The following is a 14508-nucleotide window of genomic DNA, read 5'->3' on the forward strand; positions in this document are numbered from 1 at the left end:
GATTTAAGACTTCAAGACAATTTACATAAATGGGAAAAATGCTAGTTAATAATTATCTCAGTGCACTAAACTACTCCCAATTTGAACATCACTGCTTTGCTTTTCTACAGCACTTTCCATTTGAGGATCTCAAAGCTCCACACAGACAATAATTATATAGGTGTCACAAAGCATCTAGGACACCGGCATTATTATTCCAGTTTTACAAATAGGGACAATGAAGCACAGAGAGGAAGTGCCTTACCCACGGTCACATAGGAAGTGGGAGGCTGAGTCAGGAATAGAACTCCTGCCTTCCAGTTTTGTTCTTTACTCACAAAACTAGCCTTCACCTCCTGTCCTTATACACTATTATATGATACCCTATTAATATACACCTCTACCCCAATATAACGTGACCCGATATAACAGGAATTTGGATATAACGCGGTAAAACAGCGCTCCCAGGGGGCGGGGCTGCGCACTCCGGCGGATCAAAGCAAGTTCTATATAACGTGGCTTCACCTATAACATGGTAAGTTTTTTTGGCTCCTGAGGACAGCGTTATATTGGGGTAGAGGTGTACCAGCTTAGCCTTTACAGGTGTGGAAGAATTTACTTCCAAACTGAATAAAGACTATTTTCAAATGGTCAAAATGAATTATTAAATCACTTGAAACCTGTGATATTTTGAATGTATATGATGACAAACCATGGTATCTAGGACTTCATGATTGTTACCATACCACATGCCACAGCCATTCTGCATTTGATAGCAAAAGCAGGGACAGAATTCAGATCCTCCCGCTCCAAATACACAAACCCACGCACCACTTGAGCTAAATGAGACTTCTTATTTTTACCCATTACTTGTTAGCAGTACTGAGTCTATGACAAAACTGGAAGCAGTTCTAATTCTATCCAGTGCAGACCGTGGCGCACACCAACAATAACCAGGTTATTACAATATATTAGCAGCTCTGCAGGATGGGACGCAGGAGGAACCAACACTTTACTCCCACAAATGTACTGGAGAATGCAGACAGACAAAATAACCACACCCCATTTCCCCCTCCACCTCCCTTCCCCCACCCATACACATACACACATCTAATTTTGCTCTGGAAAAAGAATGACAATAAATATAGAATGATAGGAACAAACAATACTACCATGCTTGGAAAAAATATTAGTAATGAAATAACGTTTACACCATGCCGCATGTCTGCAAACCAGAACAGCAGTACAGAGGGTTATTGCTTCCCTGGTTTGTGATACGATGCTTCTGGTAAGTGGGGAAAGTGTGGTATTCCTCCCTCCCTAATTTACAGTGCACATCAATTTTTCCACAGATAGTGATTTTTTAAATTGAATTTTTAAATGAAAGTTTAAATGAAAATTCCCCTCTCTGGAAGGGGAAGGGTTTAATTAAAAAAAAGTGCGTAGAAATGTAAGGGTTTTCCTCCTGAGAATAAATGCTGTTCATTTTCCCTGGTTGATACATTAAGTTCTGATCTTTCCCATGCTGACACATCAATCATGATGGGTTACACTTCCTTACATTGCAGCACAGCATGAAGTCTTGGGCTGTGAAACTGGGGAGAGAGGGAGGGAAAGTGACACACACACAAATCTCTTTCTCTCTATCTCTAAGCTTCACTAGTTGCTACAAAATTCTGGTCAAATTAAGAACAATAAATCCAAGAGAACAATAAATCCAAGAGAAATAGAACTGACTTGCTTGCAAGCTGAGGATGTACCTGAAATCCTTCTAAATCTTTCATGCTAATCTGTACTAAATCTCAGTTCTTCAATAACGGCAGGTTTCAGGAAGAAAAGGGGTTTGCAACTTTCTTACCTGTGATATGGTAGCTAACCTGCCGGTTGACTTCAGACGTGTCTTCGTCCCATGTGCTGAGAACTGCCACAACTTCACCTGGAGGGTCACTCTCTTTTACGGATCCTCTGTACACCTCGTGTTCAAAGATTGGTGCATTGTCGTTTATGTCTGTCACAGTGACAGAGACCAAGGTGGTGGATGAGAGGGAAAAAGCTTCTCCCAGATCTGAAGCTACCACTGCAAAAGTAAAAGTGGGATTCTTTTCATGATCTAGGTCCTTCAATGTGCTGATCCACCCACTGTTGCCATCGATTGTGAAGGCTTCCATGATCTTGTCCAGCTCTGATTCCACTGAAAGAGTATATGTGACTTGCCCATTTGCACCCCAGTCCGCATCAATTGCTTTAACCTGGATAAGATTGATCCCTATTGGCATCCCTTCCATTATTACAGCTTCATAGTTGGCAGCTTCAAACACAGGCTTGTTGTCATTTACATCCAACACTTTAACCTCCACATCCACAGTTAATACAATGTCCACTTTGTCTAGCTGTATGGTGGCTGCAACTTTAAAGTGAAAAGCAGGATTTGTCTCATGGTCAAGTCTCTTATCTAGCTTTATGATTCCAGTGTCTTGGTCTATGATGAAAATCCCTTCCTTGTTGTTTTCAGCTAATTCACCATTAACAGTGCTATATACAGCACCCAGGCTTGGCAAAACATGCAAAATGTCAAGGGTGCTTCCTATGACAGTGTCTTCTGGTATTGTAAAAGAATATTGGGGTTGGGAAAAGGAAGGTAAAACAGCTTCTGGAGGTAAAACATGGATATAGACAGGAATAAGGGAATGCTTCATGGGAATGCCACCGTCAACTGCTTTGACGAAGAACGACAGAACGGTGTTTTTCAGCTGGTTAAAGTTACCTTTGGTGACCATCCATCCATTGTCAGGATCAATTTCAAGCAGATCTGCGACTGAAACAGAGGCTTCACTATACAATGAATAGGTGATTCTTGAATTGGCTCCATCATCTGGATCTAATGCTTGCACTTGGGTGACCAAATGACCTTTTCCAACATCTGCTTTGACACTTGCTCTGTATTCTATTGTCATAAACTGGGGAGTATTGTCGTTCTCATCCACTACGATCACTCTCACGGTGCAGAAAGTCATTCTACCACCTCCATCCAGGGCCCTCAAAAATATACTGATATCCCCTTCCAAAGGGTTCTCTCGGTCCAATTTCTCAGTTGTTAGGATCTGTCCATTGTTATCAATTAAGAATCGGTCCTTGGCAAAATCATTTATTATGGAGTAGTTTATTTGGCCATATATACCAGAATCTCCATCTGTCGCTTTTACGTGGACTACCTTAGTTCCAGGGGCAGCATTTTCTCTAACCTCTGCCACATAAATACTCTGTGAAAACACAGGGCTATAGAGGTTAGCACCCAGGATCCGGATATGCACCTGAGCTGTGCTGGTGAACAATCCATCTGAGACAGAGACATTTAAGCTATACATTGGCTCCATCCTCTGTTTCCGATGGTTAGACAGAGTTATAATGCCACTCTTGCTGTCCATTATAAAGCTGGTCCGATCATTTCCAGACAAGATACTGTACTCCAGTCTGTCAAAATCAGAGCTGTCAGCATCAGAAGCTTGGACACAAGTCACAAAATGACCCCTAGGGGCCAGTTCACTCACGTAAGATTCATATATTAACTGGTTAAAAACTGGAGGGTTGTCATTCATATCTGTCACATAAATACTAACAAGAACTTCACTGCTCAGTGGTGGGAATCCATTATCAGCTGCTCTGACTTTTAAGCTGCACTGCTGTAATAGTTCATGATCCAACATACGGGCTGTCAGGATTAGGCCACTTGTGCTATCGATGTGAAAATAATCAGTGCTGTTAAAGGAGTCCTGGACAATCTGATACTGTATAATTTTGTTATTTTCAGAGTCTGCGTCGGTAGCAACAACCTGCAACACAGGAGTCCCAATCAAAGATGCTTCGGATAAGGTGGCATTATAGGCCGAGTGATCGAAAACCGGAGGATTATCATTTACATCATTAATAATTAAGTCCACAGTGACTTCAGCCCGAGCACCAGTGAGGGCATCACTGGCTCGTACCGTCAGCTTAAAAACAGAATTTACTTCATAGTCCAATGGGCTGATGACACTCAGAACGCCGGTGTCAAAGTCAATGTTAAACTGGTTGTAGGGATCTCCATCAACAATGATATAAATGATACCCTGGCCCTCTGGGCTGGTTGCATTTATGCTAAGAATTGGGGTGTGCATTTCTATGTCTTCATTTACAGAAGCTGTATAGAAGGGCTTGTCAAACACAGGCATTGCTTTATTAACTATAGTAATAGGAAGTTCTACTGAAGCAGACAACGAAGGATTACCACCATCTTTTGCAAGGATGATAACTAAATACTCTATATTAGATAAGTCAGAGTTGAAGGCTTCTCTTAAAGTGACACTACCAGTTTGTCTGTCAATTTCAAAATGCCCATAGTCTTCTTTCAACAGATAGGAGACTTCACCATTTGCACCCTTATCTTTATCAATGGCTGTCACTCGATATATTAGGGTACCGGGCTCAGCATCAACTTGTACAGCAGCATAGTAAGGCAGCCCTACAAACACTGGAGCATTGTCATTGATGTCCTCAATGTTAACTCTGACAACCACCCTGGCCACACGCAGATGATCTAGTTCACGACTTGCTTCAACGACCAGTTCATATAGCTCTTGTTTTTCTCTGTCAAAGGGGATGCCCGTTGTTTCAATGACTCCCGAGGTGGATTTGATCATGAACTTGTTTCCCGGGTTTAATATACCATACTTCAAGGGCTCATTGAGACGGTTTCCAACAGCATTCATCACAGCTACCTTTGTGATATTAGTGCTGTTCTCCGAGATAGATGTGGAATAAAAACTTTGTGTAAAATGGAGCCCACTATCCATGGCTTCTTTTACCATTATGGTCACCATAGCAGTGCTGTAAAATTTCCCATCAGACACTCTTACTATAAGCATATAATGATCTTTGGAAAGAGTATTATTTTTTATGGTGAGTACCCCAGTACTTGAATCAATCAAAAAATGGTCCACATTGCCTTCAATCAGACTGTATGTTAGTTCAGGTGGAACCTCTGAATCCGGGTCTGTAGCCTTGACTTTAAGAACCTCTACACCAACGTAAGTGGGCAGAAGCAAGACTGTCTCAAACACAGCCTGACTGAAGACTGGAGGATTGTCATTGATGTCAGTTACTTCAATAGTAACTTCGACTGGACTCTCCGCTGTGAGCTGTGGATTTCCGCTATCTCTAACATGCACGTGGAAATGGAAGTGGGCTATGGTTTCATGGTCTAAATTTGCAATTGTTCTGATCGCGCCAGTGCTGGAATCTACAGTGAAGTACTTCTTAGCAGTGGATTCAACAATCTGATAGACCAGCAAAGCATTCTGATTACTGTCGGCATCCGTAGCTCGTATCACCAGTGGGTTGTTGGCTGCGCTCCGGACTATACTGTTTACAGGAGCAGCTTCACTTATGCTGCCTGAGTATTGGGAGAGGAGAAAAACTGGCAGGTTATCATTTTCATCAACAATCTGAATGCTGACAGTGGCATTTGATGCCATGCCTGCCATGTTAGTTGCTTGAACAATGAGCTGGTAAGAGGAAGTGCGTTCATAATCAAGTGGCTTTTGACTGGTGATGACTCCAGAATATGGGTTTATAGTAAAGGCTCCATCCACATTCCCATCCTTGACCTCATAAACTAATGTAGACTGACTGATTGCAGAGATCAAAATGACTGAAGTTCCAATATCAACATTTTCATTAACTTCTGCTTGGTATTCTTTGTGTGTGAACTTTGGATGGGAATTATCTGACATGGTCACAGAAATGCGTACAATTGCCGTTGCAGACAGTGGTGGTGAACCTTGATCAGTTACTTTGACTGACAAAACAAACTGTCCCATTGTTGTCAAGTCCGGTTCCTTCAATACTGTGATGATGCCTAAAACTGGTTCGATCTTGAATGTGTTCCCAGTGTTTCCTAAAACATAAATGTTGAAAGCTATATTAGAAGTGAAATATTGAACATTGAGAAAATTATATGTTATAAAACGAATCTGACTATGATACCGTCACATTAACCCACGAGCGGCCATCAGTAATACTAGTAATTGCATAGAATTAAAAAAAAAAAACAGATACCTAAATCTGGGCTCCTAAATCCATATTTAGCCACCCAGATAAGTGGCCTGATTTTCATAAGTGCTGAACATCCAGCAACTTCAACTGACTTCTGAAAATCAGACCACATACTCAGGTGTGTAAATATGGCCCTAAGAGCCCCGTTTTGAAAATCTTGGTTTATACATTTGTTTCATATTGATTAAAAGAAAGTCTTTTTCTCTATCTTTAAATATTTAAAATTATCTTAATGGTTACTGCAGGCGCTCAATACCTCTGAAACCCACTCTGAAACTTCTATTTAGGTGCCTACACAGGAATTTAAGAGCCTAATTTTAAGATCCCAGGTTTGAAAATTTGGGCAATGTATATTATGCAAAAGTAAAATGTGGGAAAATGCACCCCCCCACATTATGGTATTAGACTATCAAATAGTTGCATACCTGAGACACAAAAAGGGGATCAAAGGCTAACAAGCCAATTGCTTGACAAAGGAATAACAATTTATGCCCTGAAAGAAAGAGGCTATTAAGCAACTATAGAGCGGACCACTGTAGCTCAAGGCTACAAAGAACTGACTACAAAGTGTTAGAATAGAATTTAGAAAAATTACAAGGAACAATACCATATAAAATAGATAAAAGTATCTTGTGTCAGAGAGGTTTACTATTTGGTTTCTGAGGAAAGAGAAATCTAGATTAATAAGATTTTGTAGAAAATGTTTTCAGATCAGTGTTAGCATGTGCAGAGAGAGAGGTCACTGACTGCATAAAGGAGAAAATAATGTGTTTGGATCACAGGTTTTTTTTGTTTGTTTGTTTTTTAAACTAACGTGATATACTCTCTGACTGTTCTTCAGGAGACAGATGCAAAACTTCAGGGTCTGTCCAAGTTTTTAATTGTTAAGAACATAAGAACGGCCATACTGGGTCAGACCAAAGGTCCATCTAGCCCAGTATCCTGTCTACCGACAGTGGCCAATGCCAGGTGCCCCAGAGGGAGTGAACCTAACAGGTAATGATCAAGTGATCTCTCTCCTGCCATCCATCTCCACCCTCTGACAAACAGAGGCTAGGGACACCATTCCTTACCCATCCTGGCTAATAGCCATTAATGGACTGTTACTACATGTCGCCTCTATTAGGCAACATTTTTGTGTGTGGCATCTTAAGTAATTGCTTAAAATGTGGTTCACTGAGTGTTTGTATATATATACACACACACAAGCTTTTAGCTCCTTTTTCTCATTTTGATTCCAAAGCCAAACGGCCTATATTGACCTGTACTAATTTTGAATCTTTATTGTCAAACCATTTTTGATATAATGGTAGATTATCATGGAGACTATTCCTGGGATCTTTTTGCTAGAGTCAAGGGTCCATGACCCCTGTAAGAACTTTTCTCATACACCACTGAGTGGTAACCGTTAGTAAACCGTGATCTTTTAGTGGTAACTGCTACAGCTGTTGCGCAGAGGGCAGCATGTGTGAAAATTCCAGCTGAAGAACAAACTATGTGGTGACCCAAAAAGTAAATAAATACAGATTCTCTAAACGCTGTAACTGACTGTTAAGACTACCCGTATTTGCTGCAGGTTCTGAGGCACAGAGGCTAGTCCAAACAGCAGAAATCAGTATGACAGTGGCTCCTACATATCAGCTATACACACACCCGTAAAAGCTACAGAGGCCAAGGGTTATGTTAGCTAAACCAAACTTTGTGCTGTTCACTGAGAGGCCCGGGGGGCAGATTCCCACAAGGATGAGCACATTGCTGGCACTGACAAACATTGCATATGGCAGAGCAGTTTTATTTTGGTACTGCTAGCTAATAGGAATTAGTTACAGTCACAGACTGATGCATGTAAGGATGGGGAGGAGGGTGTTTTTCTCCTTTAGAAATTTCTTATTAAATTATGAGACTACTGCTTTCATCATTCAAAGTACTTCCTGTGAATGAAGAAGTATGATCTGAGCCCAGCTGTTAAAATCAGCATCCTCACTGCACCCAATTTATAGATTATAGAAACTATAGCAACTGAAGCCTCAATTTTGATACATCTAGGATTGGAACATCTGTGCATAATGAAACCATAGGAGTTCAGTTTTATAGTAAATGAAGGCTTGAAGCCTGGAATAGCAGACAGAGCTCACGATAAAACAGAAACAACAGGCTGTTATAGAAGACAAACCTATATGCGAACACTTTGGAGGATAGTACTAAAATTCAAAGGGATCTAGATAAATTGGAGAACTGGGCTACAGACAAGATGAAATTCAACAAGGACAAATGCAAGGTGCGACACTTAGAGAAGAAAAACCAAATGCACAAATACAGAATGGGGAATAACTGGCTTGGCAACAGCACAGCTGAGAAGGATCTGGGAGTTGTAGTGGCTCACAACCTCAACATGAGTCAACAACATGATGCTGTTGCAAAAAGGGCAAATGCAAGTTTGAGTTGCATTAACGGAGGCGCAGCACGCAAGTCACAGGAGGTGATAGTATCGCTCTACTCGGCGCTGGTTAGGCCTCAGATAGAGTTCTGTGTCCAGTTTTGGTCACTGCTGTATAGAAAGGATGTAGAGAAACTGGAAAGGATCCAGAAGCAAGAGACGAAGATGATCAAAGGGACGGAATGCAAGCCTTATGAGCAAAGGCTGAAGAACTGGGTATGTTTAGTTTGGAAAAGAGGCAGGCATGAAAGTAAGGCGGTACGGGCCGGTATGGTGTACCAGTAAAAAGTGGCCGCTGGTACCGGCCCATACAGCTGACTTTAAAGCGCTGCCACCACTGATGATGGGGGGGAGGGGCAAAAGGGGCAGTGACATTAAAGCGCTGCTGCAGCAAAGGACCCTGCTTAAAGCTTAACATTGTTGCCCCTTTTGCCCCCTCCCCCGGGCCACTGACGGGAGGGGGGGCGCAAAAGGAGCAGCTTCCCTGGGGACGGCGATTTAAAAGCCCCAGGCCCTTTAAATCACCGCTGGAATCCGGGGCAGCACGGGCCAGGCAGCGCAGATGGGCTGGCTGGGGGACACTGACTCCCCAGCCCTGGCCCTTCTGCCCGAGGCCCCTGTACAGGTAAGAATTCAATTTTACTTTCACCCCTGAAAAGAGAAGACTAAGGGGGAACATGATAGTGGTCTTCAAATACGTGAAAGGCTGTGTGACGGGATGTACATGCCCCACACTAGAGAAGGAGAAGTTAACCCCATATGTTGGGTGGAGGAAGCCACATCCCCTTGCCACTGCTGGGCATGCTCCAACTGGTGCCTCAGCATAAAAGGCCAGTTCAGTCGGGGCTGAGGAGAGAGAATGCTCATTGCAGGCTCCCTCTTGGGAGCTGCTGGAGCCCCCGATCGTGAAGGCCAAGTGTGCCGAGACCCAGGCCAATACCAGGCCGCCCACGGAAGCCCAAGTCATTGGGAGCTTCGCAAGCTGATGACCCCAGAGGTCCAGGAGACTTGTGGACAGCAACACTGGAAAACAGGGTAGGAAGTAACCCAGGGGAACTAGAGATTGGTCCGGTTGTGGAACCAGGACAAAGGCAGCGTGTTTCGGACAGATCCTCACTAATCTAGTGATGAATCCATTCGCTGCTATCAGGGCCATGGGCTGGGACCTGGTGGAGCAGGGATGGCGTGGATCCCTCTACCCCGGCTGCCAGCCACCCCTAGATGGCGGCCCACTTCCCAACTAGCTGCTCGGTCTCACAGCCTTGACTAAGAGGGCAGCCATACTGACTCGGGCCAGTAGGCCCTGAGGCTCAGGGTGGTCATTGGGACTCAGTTGTGGGGCTATCATGCCTTTCCCCATGCCCCAAAGAGTGAAGGGGTGTATTGGCTCCACAATAGGTTGCCACAAAAAAGATAAAGAAAAACTGTTCTCTCTCGCCACAGAGGGCAGACCAAGAGGCAAAGGGTTCAAACTACAGCATAGCAGATTTAGATTAAATCTCATGAAAAACTTTCTAACTGTAAGAACGGTAGGACAATGGAACAGATGGCCTAGGGAAGTTATGGAATCTCCTTCACTGGAAGTTTTCAAAAGGAGGCTGGATAGCCATCTGTCTTGGATGGTTTAGATCCAACAAATCCTGCATCTTGACAGGGGGTTAGACTAGATGACTCTTGCGGTCCCTCCGAACCCTATGGCTCTATGATTCTGTAATATAATATGTAGAAAGGAGGAAAACATACAGCCTAAAAATGGCCATCTAATAACCTAAACATCATTTCTAATCATCATCTTATGTTCGGTCTCCATTATGTACTATATTACAAATGCATTATAGCCATAGTCTTACAGCACTACATTATTTATCATGTGTATTGTGATGGCACCTAGAGGCAAACCAGGTTGAGGTCCGATTGTGCTAGGTGCCCTACAAGGATACAGTAAATAACAGTCTCTTCTCCAAAGAGCTCACAGTCTCGCAGATGAGAGATAAAAGGTGGACAGGACGAGCAGTGGGCTGTGGGACAGACAGGCAAATAAAAATAGTAGGACATGTGCAATTCTTGACTGGTTTGCTGTCTACCTCTTTAAAAAAAGCAATAAACCAATCCCACGCCCTCAGTCCCACCCAACACACACATATACATCATAATAGGGGATATAAAACTATATCCCAATGAGTGAATCATGGAGGAGTAGCACAGAGGGGAGTAGATGGCTCAGGTTATGGAACAAGCAGTCTTTTATCACTAGGTTGTCAGTTGGAATCTGCTTCAGGCAGATGCTCAGGTCTGGTGACCTTTAGCGGGAGGGATAGCTCAGTGGTTTGAGCATTGGCCTGCTAAACCCAGGGTTGTGAGTTTAATCCTTGAGGGGGGCCATTTAGTGATCTGGGGCAAAAATCTGTCTGGGGATTGGTCCTGCTTTGAGCAGGGGGTTGGACTAGATGACCTCCTGAGGTCCTTTCCAACCCTGATATTCTATGATCTTCTGGCCTCTGCCCCAGTGCTAGTGGAACAGAGGCCCCTGGGTTCTGTTGCTACCCCCGCTACTTACACTGGGCAAGTCTCTTCTCCTCTGTTTCCTCACCCATCCTTAGTTTGGTTTGACTATTTAGACTGTTCTAAAACACCATTTCTTCGGCTCTCATATGAGAAGCCATAGCAGACTGGCCAAAGATGGAACAGGCACAGAGACAGAGAGCTGGGTGCCCTCTCTCCCTGGGATGATCCCTTAGGAAAGGGTTGAGGCATATTGGTGTGGCAGTGTGGGTAAACCTGAAATGCAGCTGCCCAGGCTGTGCTCATTCTGTGATGACCAGGACTTAATTCTTCCAGGGTTATTAATCTATTGCCTTTCCCAAGGGCCACAATAAATAAAACTTATTGCATCTATTTCTTTCAAAGAAAAGGCCACCCGTAGAATGGTGATGTACTCTGTGCAGAACTGTATTCCCCAACATACTACATCTGAACATAATGCTGTGCCACATGTATTTGTATGGCTGATGGGAGCACTGCCTAATTAATCATGCATAGAGTCACATGTTGTGGCAAGGAAGATGAAGTCAAATCAGACAAAAACAGCCACAGCTGTCTGTCCATAGAGCTTGAGACCAGCTCCTCCCACAGACAATAAGTTGTCTGATACTCCGCTGGAGCTGCTCACACTCTTGACACTGGCTGACCATACTGGAAGATGTGCACAGAAAGGACAGGGGGAGGCAGAACCGGTAGAGAGACAGTATGAAGCAATGGATAGAGTACAGGATTGGGACTCAGGAAACCTGGCTTCTATTCCCACTTTGCCACTTACGTTGGACTAGCCACTTCACCTCTGAGTGCTTCCGCTTCCACCCTTTATCTGTCTTGTCTATTTAGATTGTTAGCTCCTAGAGTTGAAGGCCAGAAGGGACCACCAGATCATCCTGTCTGACTTCCGGTATATGAGAGGAACACCAACACCACCCAGCACCTCCACACTAAACCCAACAATCAAAATTAAACCAAAGTATTACAGCCCATGGGAGACCAGACTATTATGTGCCTCAAACAGAGAATAGGAAGGAATAAGATGACCAAGACCCTTGAAATAGCAGGGAAATGATTAAGTGAGATACCCAGATAATCCTGGCAAGAGACTTGTACCCACATGCTGCAGAGGAAGGTGAAAAATCCCCCAAAGTCACTGCCAATCTGACCTGAGAGAAAATTCCTTCCCAACCCAACATATGGTGATCACTGAGCATGTGAGCAAGAACCAGCCAGCCAAGCAACTGAGAGAGAGAGAGAGAGCTCAGTGCCACCTCAGAGCCATGGCCTTCCCTGCCCAGTGTTCCATCTCCAGTCTTGGCTGTCCTTGATGCGCCAGAGGAAAGAGATTAAAAAAACCCAACCCAGAATACATGGGAATCCCTTTCTGACCCCTGCAGGTGGCTGGCAGAAACCATGAAGCATGAGTTTTTAGGAACATAAGACAAACAGGAAGTGAGCCCCAGGGCTGCTGAGCCCTGCCCCGCACCATCACACGCAACCCAATCACACAGGGCAGGCCCGACTGTTTCTGTGCACCTGAACCCTTCCTAGTGCAATGTTCGTGATCTAAGTTGGCGCCTCCAGAGGATACCATGATATAAATAATAAACCTGCATTCTGACCACATGCATAAATAATATATATGATTACTTAGATTGTCCAGCTTGGCTGCTTTTCAGGTCCGTATTTAACTGTCTTCTGTTTTGAACAACTTATGACATTATCTTCTTATTTGCTTAAGGAAGTGAAATTCCAATTCCTGTCATTCTTACAAAACCTCCAGAGTAGATGGGTGAACAAGAATGGGGGTTCCTTAGGGTTTGTCACCATGAGAAAGTTGCATGGTTTAAGTTAAGGTGTATAGTGTATAAAGTTGTGCAGGCACTCTTATTTCGGTTTGAGAGAGGCTTATTTCAGTTTAGTTCAACCTGTTCCTAATTGATGAGGGGTAAGCAGTGGACATGTTATTCCTTGACTTTTGATATGGTCTCCCACAGTATTCTTGCCAGCAAATTAAAAAAGTATGGGCTGGATAAATGGACTATAAGGCGGACAGCAAGCTGGCTAGATCGTCGGGCTCAATGGGTAGTGATCAATGGCTCCATGTCTAGTTGGCAGCTGGTATCAAGCGGAGTGCCCCAAGGGTCGATCCTGGGACTGGTTTTGTTCAATATCTTCATTAATGATCTGGAGGATGGCGTGGATTGCACCCTCAGCAAGTTTGGAGATGACACTAAACTGGGAGGAATGGTAGATACGCTGGAGGGTAGGGAAAGGATACAGAGGGACCTAGACAAAGAGGATTGGGCCAAAAGAAATCTGATGGAGGTTCAACAAGGACAAGTGCAGCATCCTGCACTTAGGAAGGAAGAATCCCCTGCACTGCTACAGACTAGGGACCGAGTGGATAGGCAGCAGTTCTGCAGAAAAGGACCAAGGATTACAGTGGAAGAAAAGCTGGATGAGAGTCGACAGTGTGCCCTTGTTGCCAAGAAGGCTAAAGGCATTTTGGGCTGTATAAGTAGGGTATGACAGACCCAGACATGTGGGGTACAGGAGTCTGGTAGAGGGCAAATATACTGGTCACTGGATGAGTAGTTTTCTGTTCCCTGAGTGACCAGAGAAAGGGCTGCACTAGAGTAATCAGGAACCTGCTAGAACCAGTTAAGGCAGGCAGACTAATTAGGACCCTGGAGCCAATTAAGAAGATGCTGCTAGAATCAATTAAGGCAGGCTAATCAAGGCACCTGGGTTTTAAAAGGAGCTCACTTCAGTTTGTGGTGTGAGTGTGAGGAGCTGGGAGCAAGAGGCGCAAGGAGCTGAGAGTGAGAGGGTGTGCTGCTGGAGGACTGAGGAGCACAAGCGTTATCAGACACCAGGAGGAAGGTCCTGTGGTGAGAATAAGGAAGGTGTTTGGAGGAGGCCATGGGCAAGTAGCCCAGGGAGTTGTAGCTGTCATGCAGCTGTTACAGGAGGCACTATAGACAGCTGCAGTCCATAGGGCCCTGGGATGGAACCCGGAGTAGAGGGCAGGCCCGGGTTCCCCCCAACCTCCCAATTGACCTGGAGTGTGGGTTCTTCCAGAGGAGAAGGTCTCTGGGCTGTTCCCCAACCCACACGGTGAATCTCTGCGGCAAGAAAATCTGCCAATGAGCGCAGGACCCACCAAGATAGAGGAGGAACTTTGTCACAAGGGGCATTGCCAGCAGATCCAGGGATGTGATCATTCCCCTCTATTTGACATTGGTGAGGCCTCATTTGGAGTACTGTGTCCAGTTTTGGGCCCCACACTACAAGGAGGATATGGAAAAATTGGAATGAGTCCAGCGGAGGGCAACAAAAATAATTATGGGGCTGGAGCACATGTCTTATGAGGAGAAGCTGAGGGAACTGGGATTGTTTAATCTGCAGAAGAGAAGAATGAGGGGGGATTTGATAGCTGCTTTCAACTACCTGAAAGGGGATTC

General features: G+C 44.3%; 1 protein-coding gene across 11 annotated transcripts in view; it reads right to left on the minus strand.

Annotated features, from left to right (window-relative positions):
• The window catches only part of FAT3 (FAT atypical cadherin 3), a 566930-nt gene that overhangs the window by 99209 nt on the left and 453213 nt on the right, over positions 1-14508 (minus strand). For all 11 annotated transcript variants that reach the window (XM_008171837.4, XM_042856002.2, XM_005304056.5 and 8 more), the window contains one exon: positions 1838-5911. In XM_008171837.4, coding sequence (XP_008170059.2) covers positions 1838-5911 — 4074 coding nt within the window. The remainder of the gene's footprint in view (positions 1-1837; positions 5912-14508) is intronic.

The sequence above is a fragment of the Chrysemys picta genome, chromosome 1, assembly GCF_011386835.1.
Source record: "Chrysemys picta bellii isolate R12L10 chromosome 1, ASM1138683v2, whole genome shotgun sequence".
NCBI lineage: Eukaryota > Metazoa > Chordata > Testudines > Emydidae > Chrysemys > Chrysemys picta.